This window comes from Triticum aestivum, chromosome 4A (assembly GCF_018294505.1).
Source record: "Triticum aestivum cultivar Chinese Spring chromosome 4A, IWGSC CS RefSeq v2.1, whole genome shotgun sequence".
In the NCBI taxonomy this organism is placed as follows: Eukaryota; Viridiplantae; Streptophyta; class Magnoliopsida; order Poales; family Poaceae; genus Triticum; species Triticum aestivum.
In genome coordinates this window covers 620,016,559-620,034,925 of record NC_057803.1, presented here as the reverse complement: position 1 = coordinate 620,034,925, position 18,367 = coordinate 620,016,559, and the positions used below count along the sequence as shown (strand labels likewise).

The following is an 18,367-nucleotide window of genomic DNA, read 5'->3' as shown; positions in this document are numbered from 1 at the left end:
AAGAAAAAAACTAATGGACAGCAAAAAAAACTGATGAAAAACAAGGGAAGCCCAAAAACCAAAGAAAAACTGTTGTAGAAACAAAAGAAAACTGAAAAAAAGGAAATAACCAAAGAAAACTAGAGCAAACACAACTTTTTTTTAAGGCAAAGAGCGAACATAGCCAACATCGAGCGTCTTGATCGAACGAGAAAATGACGAAAATGGGTCGGGAATTGGCTACTCATGGAGAAAAAGCTTCAGGTCAGATATATGATGCACTCGCTATAAGCGAGATATAGGTTTTGCGGTCATCCAGATGTGCAGGGAAACGCTATTAGTGTGGAGGTTAGCGGGGCACTGCACGGGAAGGCATTTGTGCCGTGCCGAATCATTCTTTAGTAGATTTCCCCCCTTTCCTCTTCATATAACAAAGATCAAGCGAGTTTACGCCATAACACAAAAAGAGTTTTTCGCAACACGCAAACATAATGAAGCAGATCCGATCATGGTGCTTGCCGTCAACAAGGATACCAGGGCTCTGTTCCTAGCAGCTCTTGCGGTCATGGCCGTAGCTATGATGGTTTTGTCATCATGCAATGCACAAGGTAAAGATAATATGTTAGTCATGTAGCTCATGTATGTGTATATATGTCTGTTTTTAGCCTCTCGCGAGGTATGATAATATATGATCCGTATGATGATAACATGAAGCTGTAGGCGATTACTGCCGGGAGATCGTGCCGTGCAACGAGACGGCATGCTCGAATTACTGCTCCAAGATGAATTTCAAGAACTTCCAGACGTACTGCAAGCCTGGGCAGTGTACTACGATTACTGCTGTTGTCACGTACCCGTCATGGCTGGCTAAGCTGCACCTCCATGCATCCATGGATCCAGCATCCATATCGAAGACTGTTTTAATAATCATTCTGGCGCAAATGTTCTTAGCCCATACTAGAACTCCATACAATATCTATCCTTGCTCTGCTTGCCCAAACATATGATGAAACAATTTGTTTTCTTATGATGAAACAAATTACTTACTTCCTCCTCATCACACACTTCTATTGTATTACATTCTTCTATGGTACAACGAATGAAAGAAAAACAAGACTACTACTGCACTCTACACAAAGGCATCAATAAAATGGTACAATGAAATTTCCCTTTCCTCCCCAATTTTTTGCGCGACAATGCACCGCGACGTTAATCATCATGACATCGACAAACTGATCAGACTCAAGTGGAGCTCCACTGGCTGGCCTTCTCGAAGCCGTTGCGGCCGTAGTAATAGTCCTCCATGGCCTTCTGGATCTGGGCACGAGAGTTCATGACGAAGGGCCCCTGCTGCACCACTAGCTCGTTCAAGGGCTGACCTGCCGCCAGCATGAACCGCAGCCGCGCACCGGACCGGTTCCACACACTGAGCCCATCGCCAGTGCCGAGCACAAGGCAATGGTGGGCGCTCGCCGACGCCGCGGCCTCCCTGCCAAATACACCCTCCCCTTTGATGATGTACACGAAAGCGTTCCAGCCCTTGGGGATTGGCTGGTGGAGTTGCGACCCTGGTTGCATTGTGAAGTCCATGTACATGGTTGGCGTCCGTGTGTAGACCGGCGACCGCACCCCAAAGGCCTCCCCGGCGATGATCCGCACCTTCACACCGTCCTTCTCGGCCTGGCTGATGTCCTTGCTCTCGAGCTCCTGGTACCGCGGCTTGATCCTAGCATTGTTCGAGCAATTAGTTTCGAGTGATTGGTTATTGTAATGTAAAGACGTTGACATCATATGATTCATATGATGTTTTTATAGATAGTAGATACATACATCTTGTCCTTGGAGGCGAGGTTGATCCAGAGCTGCAGGCCCTTCTGCACGCCGTCAGATGCCGGCATCTCCGAGTGCACGATGCCGCGGCCAGCCGTCATCCACTGGTCAGGAACCCAGCATTCGGGTCGCAATGTTAGTTCAAGTCAAGATAGAATGAATGGGGCAAGTGCATGTGATGGTTTGTGTGAACAAATTGGATGAGTAGGTCAGACCTGCACATCTCCGGTCCTGATGGTGCCCTTGCGCCCCGAGAAGTCCTGGTGGGTGAAGGCCCCCTGCATAGTCAGAAACCGAAAACAGAAGCAAGCATTTCAGCAAACAGCTTGCGGGCAACATCAACATGGTGCAGGCAGAAGGGAACAGAGCACGAGATGGAAGAAGCAGAGCATTCCATCTCGGACTTGGAGACGGAGAACTCGTCCAGCAGGAGGAACGGGTCCAGGTTCGGGACCTCGTGCCTGCAGCAGCAGCAGCATCAAGAAAAGACAAACAGAGGTCGACCCATCAGAAATTCAGAGTTGATTCATCCGTCTTGCGCGGTTGAGAGAGGGATTGGTGTCGTACCGGCCGATGCTCCGGCGGACGGTGGCGCCGTCCGCCTCGGACTGGGACAACGAGAGCACCTTCTTCACCACCTTCCTCGGAGTCTGGAACGAGACGGACGAGGAAGAGGAAGACATGATCGCTGGTGGGAACAAGAAGACGACCGTCAGACCAAGAACCAGGAGGAGGAAGAGGGCCAGGCACAGAAAAGGTCTGGTGTTGTTGGCGCTACTTCTAGAGAGCTTGAGCTTGTCTTTCTGGACGCAAGAGGAACACGACGGCTGCCGTTGAAATTAGTGACGCGCACGAGCGCCCTATAAATAGGGGAAGAAGAGGAGGAGGAGCTGCCTCAGCATCTTCGTCGCTGTGAGGTCAGGTGAGGTGAGGTGGTGGATCATGGTCGTTGACCAGGTTGCTGCGCGCGCCCGGCTGCTTTCTTTCTTCTATCTTTTTCAATTCAATTCAAAGGGGCTGCGGCTGCTTCGGAGCTCAGGTGGGTCTGGTGGACGCGGGCGACGACGACGTGCTGCCGTGCGCCGGTCGTCACCACGCCGCCGAACCAGAATATTATGGTTATGCAACACATCTACATTCGTTGCAAATAAAAGGTTAAAAATTGATCTTCACGCTGCTAACTAACCTTGGGGAAAGTTGTACGTATTAATCAGCGCTTGTCCGTCGAGCTTTCTCACAAGTGCATGTAAGCTTTAATTTCCTTGAGAATCAATGCAATATGTCTCATCTTTAGACAACAAACACATTGCATGCTCACAAACATGTTCAAACACTCAAGGAAACATAAAAACTTCAATATTTGAGAAAAGCAGTCTTTGTCGATTCAGGCTCAATGACAACGAATCTGACTCGCCAAAAACCCGGTAGGAGTTGATTCGAACGACCTGAACCAATTTTCCATAGTCCCATCATCTCCCGGTAGCTCGATGGTGCTACAAACTCAAGGTCCAACCGCATGTCGTGGTTTCTTTCTTCATGTCTCATTAATCTCCCATCGTGCAGGCCTTGCGCTTTCTAGTACGATGCCTCGTCCTTCTACCCACTCCTTATCAGTTGTCTCTGCAACCACCACCACTCGCCGGAGCCATGAAACCTTAGTATATGTTATACACCACTTCCCTTCTAAACTTGTAGGATAGGAGAAGAGAAAAACAAACTGTCACAACACCCCAACATACGCACATCTTCTTTCTTCGTGGAGAGAAAAATACAAGTAGTAGTTTGGCCCATTTGGGGAAAAAATGGAAGACGTGGCCTCACCGGAGAGATACATCACTCTCTAATCTATTTGAGCAAGCTAAGGAGAGAGAGACGGGGAGTTGTATGCAAGCAAAGAGAAACAGTCGATCAAGAAGTGCTCGTCCGTTGATGTATGGATGTGGCATCTAACATTTAGCAGCTCTATTGATTCCTGAAAACATAACCTTTAGAAATCGCTACATTGCGAGTGTAGCGATTCGGTGTCCAGACTCATCTGCACCCGATCAAAAAAAATCGAAAACAATACTACAAAAATACACAAAATTCCAAATTTTTTTCCTAAGATAGACAATTTATTGCGTGAGGTTCTCTCCAAATATTAGCTCATTTGGAAATCTGAGTAACTCTCAGCAAAAAAGATAAATCGGGTCAAAACAGTACATGAGCATTAAACTGTTTTACAGACCCCGAATTTGTCTTTTTTGCCGAGAGTTGCTCAGTTGTCCAAATCATATGAAAATTGGGTCGAACCTCACGCACCAAATTGTCTACCATGGGAAAACAAATTGGAATTTTTTGAATTTTTCTAGTATTTGTTTTGAATTTTTTATTCAACACGGGTGCAGATGAGCCCGGGCTCAGAAAAGGATTTTCACTACATTGCCCTTTACATTTTTAAGGCTCTAAAGCTAGTGTGCAAAGTGAGTTTCCCTAAAATCTAGAACCTTTATAATTGTCTCTCTTCTATTATTCCTCCCGTGTGTGCACTCGCGCATGCATATACACTTTAATTGCATTTGCAAAAAAATACACTCTAATTGATGTTAAATTTCACATAAATATGGACCAAACATTTCACATCAACTTTACACACTTCAATACATTTCAAATCTATAATTTTATATTTTAAATTCAATTTAAACATAGCATAGGTTTCATATGCATGAACGACCGTGATCCAAAACCAAAGTTCTACCAAAAGCAAGTCATGCACAATCTATCAAATATCGTTGGCTTCACATGGTCCTCCCCAACTATGCATCTCCCTCCTTCGAAGTGTGCGCCGCTCCCTCCTCCGAAGTTTGTGCCACCGGTCAACATGGTGCTCGTGTCTTTGCTGTTAATACATATGGGTTATTCGAAATCTTCAATTTGGTGGATGTGTTAAAACAAATATGATTGTTTGGTTTCTCTGGTTTGCTATACGTTTTCTGTCTACATTTTTCTGTATCTTTTAATCTACAGAATCAACATATTACGTTCCTTGAGGTCGTGTGTTTATCCTCTATTCCCCTGTCCTCAAGCTCTAGTGTCTTTTTTTGTTTTTTGCTTTTTTTCTTCTCTTTGATTTTTTTCTTGGTCTTTTTTACCATGCTCTGTGGTTTTTGATCTAGTTTCCCTTATAAACCCGGTCACTATGTCTTTTCTATCTTAATGAAAGACAAACCTCAACCCTTGCTCTGTTAAAAAATATCTACAGAGTCAACATGTCCAATAAATCCAAAAAAATTATAACTTCAGAGATGAGCTACAACTTTAGCCAAGATACTGTCTTTTTTGTCTTGTAATTAAATTGGTCTAACTTCAGTTCAAGTCAGACAAGACAACATATGCATAAGATGCCTTAGATATTTCATCCTATACAATCCTATATATGTTTTTATCTTGAGAAAAGCTCATTAAGATGGCCAAGAGCTAAGCTCAACTCTGACTATGAAATATGTCAGTCTTTTAGGATAAGTAATTTGGAAAATACATATCTTCTAAACCAGCATTCAAAAAATTATGTGGTTTTGTGGTTCATGATATAGCTCATCAAAAGCACTGCAACAGACATGCTACCCAATATGTCTGCGCGCACAACACTATGTTTAATAGCACTCCGCGTTGCTATCAAATAATGATACACGATAATAGCTCTCTGAATTTCCGCCAAACAATGATACACGGCAATAGCACTCTGAATTACTATCAAACATCTATAAGAACTCTGTACATTGTTTCACAAGATCATGTAATCTGGCAGAAATCCAGAGATAATAAAATCTGGTGGCAACAATTAAATTTCAGCTGACAAAAACAATTAAATTTCAGCATTATTGTAACCGACCCATACATTGTACACAGATCATCTGTAATCATCTGCATCTACAATTTCATCACTACACTATACATTCGGATAGAACAACATCATGTCCTTGTGCCGCCCCCACCTAGCATATGCACACAAGCATCCACGAACTTGATCTTCCCACAGCATCAGGCTCACCGCCAGCTTCTTGTACATGATTAGGAGTCATAGTTTTCATGCACAATAGTTTTTTTTTAGAAAAGGAGGATGACCCCCGGCCTCTGCATCTTTCATGCACAATAGTGCTTTCCAGTCTAGACTTTAGAGGTCGGCAGCCTCATATTGAGGGTCTTGTTCTGCTCTGCCTGCTTCATCGTCATGATCCTCACTGCATCATGAGAGAATAACGCCGTCGAGAAGCAATGTACGGGTAACGCTTCGGCAGCCTCATGTTGGTGGCTCATATTTATTTAAGAGTAAAATCCACCACTGGTCCTAGAAGTATTCAAGGTGTGTCACTTTAGTCCTAAAACTATGAAAACGCATATCTGAGTCCTACTTCTTTCTAAAGTGTGCCACCACCGGTCCTAAACTCGCCGGAGCAAGCCTGACCTGCACCCGTGGCAATTTGACCTTTGCCACGTCCAATTGAAAGGCCACGTTGGAAAAACAACTCCACTGGATACATTGCAATAGACCCCTTGAATTTCTTACCCTCATATTGTGCCCCCACTCTGCTTCTCTAGCACACGTACAAGTCAGAGGTGACTGGGGCGCAGCGGCAGCCGGCGGAGGTCGCCAGAAGCAGGCGGCCGGCAGAGGTTGCCGGAAGCAGGCGGCCGGCGGAGCGGGTGCGTGGCGCGGATGGCTCCACAGCGACGTGTCCTTGGCGACCCCCCACCAGTGTACGGTACGACCCTAGCCCCCATGAGTTTAGGACCGGCGGTGACACACTTTAGAAAGAAGTAGGACTCAGATATGTGTTTTCATAGTTTTAGGACTAAAGTGACACACCTCGAATACTTTTAGGACCAATGGTGGATTTTACTCTTTATTTAAATTATTTTCACCTGTTCAAATCTGAATCGCTTGAGCGTGGAGCATGTTCTCCCCCCCCCCCCCCCCCCCCCCCCACTTGAAATCCACCCATTATGTATCCTTGCTCTCCTTGCCCAATTCTATGATGAAACAATTTCCTTTTTTATGACCAAACAGTCATTATTAACTTCCTCCTCATTACAAACTTGTATTGCATCACATTCTTTCCTATAAACAAGTAAAAAAGAACAAAATCGAAGAAGAACAAGACTACTACGTCACTCTACACAAAGGCATCAATGTAATGGTAAAATGCAATCTCTCATTCCTCCCTGATCATTTGCACGACAATGCACAATGACGTTGATCATCATCACATCCAGACACTGATGAGAATCAGGCGGAGCTCCACTGGCTGGCCTTCTCGAAGCCGTTGCGTCCGTAGTAATAGTCCTGCATGGCCTGCTGGATCTGGGCACGAGAGTTCATGACGAAGAGCCCCTGCTGCACCACTGGCTCATTCAACGGCTGCCCTGCCGCCAGCACGAACCGCAGCTGCGCGCCAGACCGTTTCCACACGCTAAGCCCGTTGCCGGCACCAAGCACGAGGCAATGGTGCGTGCTCGCCGGTGCATCGCCCTCCCCACCAAATACACCCTCCCCCTCGATGATGTACACGAAAGCGTTCCAGCCCTCGGGGATCGGCTGGTGGAGCTGCGACCCTGGTTGCATTGTGAAGTCCATGTACATTGTTGGTGTGCGTGTGTAGACTGGCGACTGCACCCCGAAGGCCTCCCCTGCGATGATCCGCACCTTCACACCATGCTTCTCAGCCTGGCTAATGTCCTTGCTCTTGAGCTCCTGGTACCGTGGCTCGATCCTAGCATTGTTCGAGCAATTAGTGTCAAGTGATTGGTCATTGTAATGCAAAGAAGTTGATCTCCTATTATTCTTATGATCTTTTTTTAGATAGTAGATTTCATATACAAACAATCGTTGATATGATACATACATCTTGTCCTTGGAGGCGAGGTTGATCCAGAGCTGCAGGCCCTTCTGCACGCCGTCGGCCGCCGGCATCTCCGAGTGCACGATGCCGCGCCCTGCCGTCATCCATTGTTGAGGAACAGAGCATTCAGATGCATTGTTGGTTCTCAAGTCAAAAATGGAATGGGTCAAGTGGTTTGTCTGAAGAATTGGATGAGTAGATCGGACCTGGACATCTCCTGTCCTGATGGTGCCCTTGTGCCCCGAGAAGTCCTGGTGGGTGAAGGCCCCCTGCATGCATCGTCAGAACGTAGAAGACAGAACAGCATTTCAGCAAACACCTTGCAGGCAACACGATGGAGGCAGAGTAAATTTGAGAAAAAACATGGAAGAAGCTCAGAGCATGCGTCCGTACGTCGAGCATGTAGGTGACGGTCTCGAAGCCCCGGTGGGGGTGGTCGGGGAATCCGGCGGGCTTGGAGACGGAGAACTCGTCGAGCAGGAGAAACGGGTCCAGGTTCCGGAGCTCGCAACTGTAGCAGCAAGAAGAAGAGACAGACAGACAGAGGTCAACGCCATCGCCCCATGATGTGAAATTCAGAGTCGATTAATCGGGCGCGATCTCTTCAGATAGGGGTTGATGGTGTCTTACCCGCCGATGCTCCGGCGGACGGTGGCGCCGTCCCCCTCGGACTGGGACAAGGACAGCACCTTCTTCACCACCTTCCTCGGATTCTCAAACGTCACGGGCGTGGAAGAGGAAGACATGATCGCTGGTGGGAACAAGAAGACGACCGTCAGACCAAGAACCAGGAGGAGAGGAGGCCTAAGCAGAAGAAGCTGCTTGGTGTTGGCGCTACTTCTAGTTTTAGAGCTTGAGCTTGTCTTCCTGGCGCTACTTGGAGGAACACAATGCTATTCTGCCTGGTGAGGCACTCGAGTGCCGTATAAATAGGAGAAGAGGGGGAGGTGCTGCCTCAGCATCTTCGTCGCCATGACCTATGAGGTGCTGGATCATGGCGGATGCGAGGATGACCTCCTCCTTCCCCAGGCGGGCGTTGCGTTGAACAGGTGGAGCGTGCGGTCAGCGCAGCGCGGATGCTTTCGTTTTCTTTTCTTTTGCGGCTGCGGCGGCTTGGGCTTCCGGACAAGGTGGGTGGTGCCCGACGACGTGCTGCCGTGCGGCGGTCGTCACTCACACCCCACGCAAATTTCGACGGCCATGCAGCAAATCTACCCACAAAAAAACGTTGAAATTTGGTCGACCAACACAAACAACAGAGAAGAAAACATTTGCATCATATATGTATCCAATAGATATAGGCGGAAAAAAATTCCGAGACCGGGTCTCACAGGCCAGCAGGTGAGACCCATCACTTTGCCCATTCCCGATTCCAAACACGTACGAATCCTAGTAGAGGAACAAGCGCGTTTGCCACGCTCGGTTATAGCTTCGTATGACCTTTACTTTGCAGTGGCAATGCCATCATTTCAAACTTTGCAGACCTGAAACTGATATTGGCGTGAATGAATGCTCCAATGGCAGGTACATACAATACACAATGGTTTAGGTGCAAACAATGGACATCTTCAACACTCAATTCATTACCAGTTCACACATAATTCCTCAAACAAATATAAAAAGACAGTTTCCCTTGTAGTGTTAAACTTTTTGTTAGGGTACAAATTTAACAGTAGACTCAAGGAAATATTATAGGTTGGATAATGAATTTAAGTAAAGAGACGCATTGCACCTCAATCACCTTTCTATTAGTATATACGGATTAAGAACGGGCCACAATATCACCAATCTTGGTTTGATGTTAGTATCATGATGTGAAGAATATGATGGGAATTGCATGATCCGTGCTGACAGAATATAATTATATGAATACAGAAAACAACCTAGAGATCTTTTATGCGCCAAACAAAGATCCATGATGTTCATTTCAGTATTTCAAATCAAGGGACAAAAACAAATGAGCCAAGTAAGATAGACGTCGGCATAAATGACCATTTGAAACCTATTACTTACGCATTAGAGTTTTTACCTCCTGGTACCACCGAAAGACAACAAATGAGCCTGCGTGCTCCGAGGCCAAATAGAGATCCAATAAATGGACCATAAAAATACGACTAATACAGAACACGACTGAAGCATGGAAGGACTATTTCAAATCATCATCTAGAAAACTCGGAGCAAGCAAACTGCACATACTACATAACAGTATGCATATTCGGCACGAAAGCTCATACATATTGTTCTTGGATCTAAAAGGCCGGCTCTCATGACACGGCCGCCTCTGAACGGATACCTGATGCAAATTATGCCGGTGACAAGGATCGTAGAAAGTCCATATCTGGATGCCTGCTGACTTATGCAGGGGGAGCAGTGTCATGGCAATCAAGAGTGCAGAAATGTGTTTCTACATCAACTACAACTGAGTACATAGCAACAGTTCATGCTAGTAAGGAAGTTTTGTGGATGAAGAACTTCTTGCAAGAGCTGAGGATGAAGTAAGAGAAGTATGTTATGTTTTGTGACTGTCAAAGTGCTATCCATCTTGCCAAGAATTCAAGATATCACTCTCGAACCAAGCACATTGATGTGAGGTATCACTGGATTCGAGATGTTGTGAGTTCCAAGTTGCTCAAACTCGAGAAGATCCATACAAATGAGAATGGTTCAGATATGATGACCAAGATATTACCAAATGAGAAGCTACCAGCATGTTACAAGGTAGCGGGCATGGCGGTGCCCCTCTCATGAGTCGGAGGGGAGGTTTGTTGGGATATCCTCCTGTAACACCCCCAGTGTCATGCTACAGTAAACCTCTATGATTAAGCTAACTAAGCATTGCTTGATCACCCCTTGATTCAAATCTCATTGAAATTCCACTTTGGAATCAAATTCATTTTGCAAGTGAATTTTGAAGTTGCACAAAAGTTGCTGTAAAATAGTCCATCATTTAGTAAACATTTCATAACAAATGATTGCTAAAGAAAACAACATCACCTCCAAGCTAAGATGGACTATAGCAAATTAAAACAGTGCCAACTTAGCAAATTAATTTGCTTTCCCATTTTATGCATTTTCAAACTAATTCAAACTTCTTCCAAACTTATTGTGGCAGCGCCAAACATTGCATTGTATTTATGTGCGCAATTCCCATATTTTACAAAAATCATTTCGCCGCCCCAAATATTACAAAACCCTCTCTATAAAAGAAAAGCAGTAAAATAAAAAAGGAAATAAAGGCCTCCCCTGCCACATTGGGCCTTAGCCCAACAGGCCGGCCTAACCCAGCCACTTCCCCCCTCGGTCGTCTTCATCACTGCTCACCCGACCGAGAGGGCGCGCGCGCGCCCTCTCGTCGCCACCGAGCCGCCTCCGCTGGCGACGCCTGAGGTGATAACACCTCCCCTCTCCCCCTCGAACCCTAGCTACCCCACCCAGATCCGCCTGCTCGCCCCCTCGCTCTCCCCTCTCCCTCTCGGCCTCTCTCTCCCATCCTCACCCAGATCCGCCACGGCCACCACCGCAACCGCCATGGCCAAGCTCGCCGGCGCGACCACCGTCCTCATCGGCGCCTGAAGCCCTGTCCACGGACTCCGCCGGCCTCCTCTACATCCTCTACGACCGCTACTCGAGCTGGAATGCGCAAGTCAAGTGGACCAACCTCTTCCTCTCCGGCCGCCGGACCTCCCCGTCAAATCCGGCGTCGTCTGCTGCTCCCGGCCACCACTGAGCCTCCCCCGAGCTCGCTTTGCGCCTCTACAGCCGCGATGTGAGCTCCTCCCCCAAATTCCCCTCTCCCCTTTGTTGATACGTGCCTGTAGTCGCCGTTCCCGCGAGCTTCGTCGCCATGGCCGCGCCGGAGTTCTGCACGCACACGCGCCCGCCTCCCTCGCGTCGGTTGCGCTTCCCGCGGCCCTGGGCCGTCCCTCTGGCCGCGTCGCCTGTCCCGCGCAGCCCCTGTCCGCCGCACGCGCAGCCGTTGCTGCTCGCTCCTCCCTGCGCGTGCGCCCGCAGCCGCATGCTGCCGCCTCCAGTCTTCTCCAGCCGTCGCTGACCGCCTGCAGCTCGCCGGCAGCCGCACCTGCCACTGCTGGCCGGCCTCGCCGTGGCCGCTGCCGCCCTCTGCCGCGGCTGCATCCTGTTGCTGCTATGGCCGGCCGGCCCTTGTGTGTTCTTTGGCCTAATTACCTTAGGAGCTAATTGCCCCCCCCCCCAAGCCAATGACAGTGGACCCCATCTAGTTAACAAAAGATTTTAGGAATAATAATAGTTAATCAATTAGGTAATTAACTAATTAAATACTTAATTAACTTAATTAGTTAATTAGTCTAAATAACTAAATCAGAGAATGAAAGGGGGGCCACCCTTGTTGACCAGTCAAACGTTGACTGGTCAACCAGGACCCCCTGGCCCACCTGTTAGTCACTGTGTACACTTTGTGTACACTGTGCTGGGTGCATCTAGCGTTTTAATCTTTATTTTTTTATTAATAGTAATTTCAGAATATTGTTTAAATCTTTGAAAAATCGTAGAAAATAAACCGTAAGTCAGATGAAAATATTTTATATATGAAGGTTGCTCAGAATGACGAGACGAATCCGAATGCGCGGTCTGTTTACATGTCAGATGCCTCTAGCTATCTGAACATGAAACATTTCCCCTCCGGTCATCTGTCTGATACAGGTTCGGAACCGGCAGTACATTCCCGGTTGAGTTCCCCCTTCGCCGGTATCGTGTAGCACCACGTTACAACACGTCTAGCTTTGCATGTTGTCCTGTTATGCACTTGCTTGCTATATATTTACTGTTTCTCCCCCTCTTCTCTTCGGTAGACCCCGTGACGATACTGATGCCCCTGTGATCGACTACGTCGACGACGACCCCTCCTTGCCAGAGCAACCAGGCAAGACCCCCCCCCTTTGGTCATCCCGATATCGTCCATTCCATTCTCTCATGCTTGCATTAGATTTTGATATTGTCACTACTAGAAAAACCCCTACTAATGGCGCACCTAGTATGGCTATTAATGGCGCATCTGTGGTGCGCCATTAATAGCACGCCATTAGTAATTTTTACTAATGGCGCACCACCTGGTGCGCCATTAGTATCTGGTATACTAATGGCGCATCCGCCCTCGGGTGCACCATTAGTATAGGCCAGGGTGCGCCATTAGTATGCCTCCCAGGGGCCATGTATACCCAGGAGCTTTGGCATACTAATGGCGCACCACCTCTGGATGCGCCATTAGTAACCGCGGCATACTAATGGCGCACTGCCCAGTGATGCGCCATTAGTATGCACTGTCATACTAATGGCGCACTGTCATGTGATGCGCCATTAGTATGAATATTAGGTTTTTTTTTATTTTTTTATTTTCTGTTTTTTGCACAGGTTACAAAATGTATAATTTGACCAAATATAGACAGCACACATCAACAACAGATTCATCAAATACAATAGAAGATTAGTCTTTGAATACAATTCATCATATTAGTCTCCGAATACAATTCATCATATTAGTCTCCGAATTGAAAAGACCGAACAAAGATAGAACATTATATTACAAGTCTCGAGACCGCGAGTAGCGAGTCTGTCTTCACATTACAAGTCGATATCGATCATCTAAACTACCATCACATAGAAGAGAGCTGCGGTCATCACGATGAGCATCATCACGATGAAACTCGTCTTCATCCGGTTCCTCCAACGCTCCCTCCCCTCTCCCGCTAGATAGCGGGCGTATCTAGATTCGGCCTCGGCCCTAGTGGTGTACCCTTTGTAACTGTTACCGCTGAATCGATGAACCTGTCTCCGACACTCCTCCCAGTCATCGTAGACTCCGGGAACCTTACCCTTGTACACGACATACGTCGGCATCGCTATGCACTAGCCAAACGAAACATTAGTACCAATTCACAGACAATACATAAGCAATATATAAGTATGCAACAGAATGATCGGAAGAGAAAAGCAAGACATTAATAGCATCGATTACATCTAAGTTGAACGACTCTCGAAACCAAAGAGACATACTACAAGTTCATTAAAGTTTAATTACAACATGAGCCAATCGATGTTTCAGAACTAGACAACTCGACTCAAGGGACCGGAGCGTGGATGAAGCCGCCGTCTATCGTGGGAGTCATGAAAGAACGGGCGTTGTCATCCTGCATTTGTAGCATTGTGTCGATGTCACTGTTGGACGGTTGATTTCTGAGGTAGAACTGCCCCGAGGTACGAAGGACATCTTGATGGATGATTTCCGCAAACTCCGACTGGATGCGAAAGAATTCTTGTCGGAGGTCCGCGTCCTGGATTGCCGACACGCTCGCGGCCCAATCTTTGAGTTTACTCGGTAGCAAAAGTTGATGATGGTCCCGTACGATCGCCCGCATGTGATGGATGGCATAGTAGGCACCCTTCTGACCGCTAGGCGGCTGCTTGACGCAGCAGAACGTCGTATTGTGGGAGAACACGTGCTTGCCGTACTTACGAATAGGCCCGGTGAAGGTGCCTCCAGATTGGGCGTAGCCGGGGAGAACATCATCAAGAACCTTCTTGACATTTGTGTAGTCTACGTTCGACTGACGGTCCGGGTCGAAATACGTGGCCATGGAATATTTGGGGCTTAGGAGGATGAGCGTGCAACGTGTGTCACTGCAGAAAACACGGAATGTTAAAAGAAAAGCGATCGAAATGTAAGAATTCATATGTTACGGGCCGGTTGAGGGGAGGACTTACTCGGGAAAGTAAGGCACGAGGAAGTTATCCTTATCTTGGTTTGCCAGAATGACGCCTTCGAGGTAAGAACTCGCGACTTGCCGGTCCCCAGCGCTGCCCAAGATCTTGGCACGCATGTAGAAGGGGTCGACTATCACGATGTCCGGGGTCTTGTCGCGAATGATCCGCATCTCCATACTCAGCGAAAATAGCCGAACGAAGGTGTAGTGCAGCGGATGAAGGTTCAACATAGCGTGGATGTCATCAAAACGCAGGACGATCGTACGCCCGATGGAGTTATCCACAAAGCCCTTGCCCTCTGGCACCTTGGCCGCGAAAACCGGGTATGCCACATCCTTCTCTCTGAGACGCCGCTTCTCCAAAGCAAGAACACTGTCATGCAGACTCCGCATAGCACCGGTTGCAGCATTGAGCATATTTGTCGGTAGCATCGCCCTACCCGCCACATGCACCCTCCTCGAGATATCCTGCGGTGAAGGTGGCCCGTCCTGAGCACGGATCATACTCGGTGCCGGCTGGCTCGCACCCTTCTTAGTCTTTCTTTTGCGTGCCTTCTTCTTCTCCTATAATGGGACCGAGTTCTGCTCACAGACCGCCTTCTTGAGTGTGTTGGGGCTGATAATATTTCGCACCTCGCCTATCTGAGGCTCGGTGAAGTCGGAAGCTGGAGGCGTCTCCTGAGAGCTGAACGCCAGACGGCGCCTGTTGCAACTTGGCTTCTCCGCGGTACGAGCTAGATCGCACACGTCTTTTGTTGGGTTTGGTTCTTGAGAAGGAGGCCCCATGAAGTCTCCATCGTACCCATGCTCGGCAAAGTACTGATCGACATTGCCAAATGTATCATCGTCATCGTCGTCGTCGTCGTTCTGATCCTGTGCCATATGCATGTTTGGATCCAGTGGCATAGGGATGTCCGGCACCGTTACGGCGGTCTTGCCATGGGGCCGACTTGGCGCCGGCACGACTGGCGGTGTTGTCTTTGGGGTGGTGTCCCCCGCCCCCAAACGAATCTGGCTCTTCGGCCAAAGCAGGGGCCAGCTCAGGCAGGCGCTGAGGGTCATCACGTCTTCATCGTCGGCCCCGACGGGTCGAATCGGAGGTAACAAGTCGTCGCAGCCTGGCAGCACCCGAACCAGTTGAACCCTAAACAAGTTGGGTGGCATCTGGGTACCGTGGAACAAGGGGTTGCCCGGTTGAACGATTTTGCCCTTGGCGACATCGACCAACTCGTTGTTCACGAAGTGGAGGAGAGTGCACGGAACGTCGGCGGCGCCCTGCGAAAACATGTAGGGCGTTAGGGATGCCCAGTCAAAGGCAAGGGGATGAAGTCCTCGGCCGAGAGAGGCTTAATTAGTTACCGTGATGATGGCGTCGAGCTCGGCTAATGTCGAGGCACCGCCAACGGCGGGCGTGCAGTTGACGGAGGGGCCGCTTGCTGAAGAGGTGCCGGCCGGCGTACACCCGGGTGCATTAAGCTCCCGTGCCAGCGTCGGAGACACCAATGCCGCCTCCGTCGGAGGCACCAATGGCCCCGCCATCGCATTATGTGAGTTGCTGGCCGTGAAGCTAGGAATCGGGGGCGGCCCCTGTTGGACGCCCGCAATCCACGCACTCAACCCCGAGATCAAGGTAGGCACAAGGGCGGTGATCGTCGCTCCGAGTCGTTGTTCCACTTGCTCCTGGACAATCTCCGGAATCCGCGCCACCTGTGCCTTGAGTTCTTGAACCTCTCGCGCCTGGCTTTCCGAGCTGGTCTTTTTCTCCTTCCGCACACCAGCGGTATAGTATAACCCCCATTTTGTCGACAAGCCTTTGTCGGCCACACGACCAGCTGACGTCGGCTTACTGAGCTTATCCTTTTTCTTCATTACATTCAACCCCCTATTTAGAGTGGTGTCCCAAGGGTTGCTCTTAGTCGACCCCGCGCTACTTCTTTCAGTCGCCTGCGGAAGGAATGTGAACCATTTAGAAATTTGGCTTCATTAATTAGAATGTAACCATATGGAGCTAATTACGCGGGGGTGTATTCCTTACCAGAACAAGCTCAAGCTGCCTGGTCTTCGGATCCGTGGTAAGCTCCTTTGTTTTCGGGTCCTTCTTGTACCGGGCCCTGACAAAGTTCCTGGTCTGCTTGTCACCGTATGTATCGAAGAGGGGCGGTAGGCCTTGCTCGGCACGGTCCGCCTCCTCCTTGTCCCATATAGGCTCCGCCACTCTGTAACCGCCGGGACCGAGTGTGTGTTCCCCTATGTTCAGCTCCCGCATTTGTTTCCCCCACTCACTTGATTGGGAGCTTGCGGTGCTCGAGCAATTGATCTTGAAGTCGTTGTAGTCATCTTCGGTGATCGAAGGATTTTTCTCCTTGATCTTCTGATAACTCTCACCTTTCTCGATCATTCTCTTCACATTGCTTTTCCAAGTAGACAGGGCCTTGCTCATCTTCGTGAGGGCAACATTGTTCACTTTATTCCCTTTGAGGCTTGTGTTTTCAAATTCAGCGGGGAACTTGTATCGTTCGTGCAGCTTCGTGAAGAGGAGGTTGCGCAAATTCCCTCGGTCAGGATGCCTCAGGTTCTCGGTGTTGATCGAGACGGTGCTCCAGACAATGCACCCGAGCTGAAGCGAGTACCCCTTGACTATTCGTTCAGGCACCGTTGGATTCCTGTTGGAGTCCACTTCAGTAACTTCCTCCTTGAGGGTGCGGAGCACGATCGGGCGCCGGTCCTTCCGTTGCCTCTTCGGTTGGCTGCCATCTGTGCGTGCGCCGCCATCATCAGTGGTGGCATCCTCGGCGGCACCATCAGTGGTGGCATCAGTGTGGTCATCCTCGGCGGCACCATCCGTTATCTCAGGATCGGTGGGGAAGGCGGCGGCCTCATACAAGTGAGGTTGTTCCTCCATCTCCTGGGACAGCTCCCAGAATGCCTTGCCGCCCGAACCCCCGGCCTCATCATTGTGGGCCATGTTTCTCTCTAAATAGAAACAAAGTTTGGTCAAAAAGTTGGTTATTGTCAAGGAAAAAGATCATGGTCTCATCATTTAGGGTTTGTCGACACCGAGGCATCCTAAAATCTAAGCTTTTATCATTGAGGGTTTTTCGACGCCAAGGCACCCTAAAAGCCTAACCTTTCATCATTTCGGTTTTTATCGACACCGAGGCACCCTAAAAGCCATGCATTAGTCACAAGTACGCCGGGGCACTTGATCCTACTTAATTAACTACTAAGATACCCCGGCCCATGCATTAGTCACAAGTACCCCATATGTCCTATTTTTAGCAAAGTCATGCTAAAATTCACGGAAAATTTCAGCATGACCTTTGCTGAAAATAGGACATATGGAGTACCCGAATTTGCCGGAACGGAAGTTAATCGACATTCCGGCAAACTCAAGGGCCTCTCGGGGTACCTGCAATATCATCACGACACAATGGTCGGAGACAAAACCCAGCGAACTAGCACCACAATGTGCCTCTACTTTCATATGGATGAAAAGGCCACAATGTGCCTCTACTAGCACCACAATCTTAGTTGCAGGTAATCTGTGTGTGTGTGCTGTTCCTTGCGTGTTTGTGGATAGCTGCTGAATATCGACACACAAAGCTACTTGTTTTCCTCAGAGAAAAAAGCTAGTACTTATTTCCCTTATCAAATAAACAGTCAAAAGGAAATTTTATTGGTTTGATAAAACAAATCTGAGTGTGTGTGGATGTTAACAGTCAGCTGGTTTGAGTGTGTGTGGATGTTAACATGTCATTATGCACAGTGAACTGCCACATTCACATATTTTGCACTGCTAGTCTGATACTAATATATATAGAACCAAATTAATTTTAGAAAAAGTGACAAAGAAATACTGCATATTGGGAATCAGCTAGCCAAAAGTTAGATTTGATGATGATGATGTTTTTTAAAGCCAGAAAGCCACATGCCATTGTAATG

At 48.2% G+C, this 18,367-nt stretch overlaps 1 protein-coding gene and 1 pseudogene across 2 annotated transcripts; both read right to left on the bottom strand.

Annotated features, from left to right (window-relative positions):
* Positions 1 to 1,006: 1,006 nt before the first annotated feature.
* On the bottom strand, positions 1,007 to 2,773 carry LOC123082674 (pirin-like protein; annotated as a pseudogene).
* Positions 2,774 to 6,879: 4,106 nt separating this feature from the next.
* LOC123082672 (pirin-like protein) lies at positions 6,880 to 8,606 on the bottom strand. Of its 2 annotated transcripts, XM_044504957.1 has the most exons (5): positions 8,319 to 8,606; positions 8,082 to 8,199; positions 7,899 to 7,957; positions 7,692 to 7,799; positions 6,880 to 7,559 (listed from the first exon to the last, which is right to left on the bottom strand). In XM_044504957.1, exons 1-5 carry the CDS (start codon positions 8,432 to 8,434, stop codon positions 7,076 to 7,078), a joined length of 885 nt encoding a protein of 294 aa, XP_044360892.1. In that variant the 5' UTR covers positions 8,435 to 8,606; the 3' UTR covers positions 6,880 to 7,075. The 2 variants fall into 2 exon arrangements, with proteins under 2 accessions (XP_044360892.1, XP_044360891.1); XM_044504956.1 differs by having other exon boundaries at positions 7,692 to 7,782; positions 7,895 to 8,199.
* Positions 8,607 to 18,367: the final 9,761 nt, after the last annotated feature.

Coding starts and splice junctions, on each gene's coding strand:
- LOC123082672 (XM_044504956.1), bottom strand. CDS start 8,434: ATGTCTTCCTCTTCCACGCCCGTGACGTTTGAGAATCCGAGGAAGGTG. Junction 8,200..8,318: donor GTCCGCCGGAGCATCGGCGG/GTAAGACACCAT, acceptor TTGCTGCTACAG/TTGCGAGCTCCGGAACCTGG. Junction 7,560..7,691: donor CTCGCCTCCAAGGACAAGAT/GTATGTATCATA, acceptor GAACAATGCTAG/GATCGAGCCACGGTACCAGG.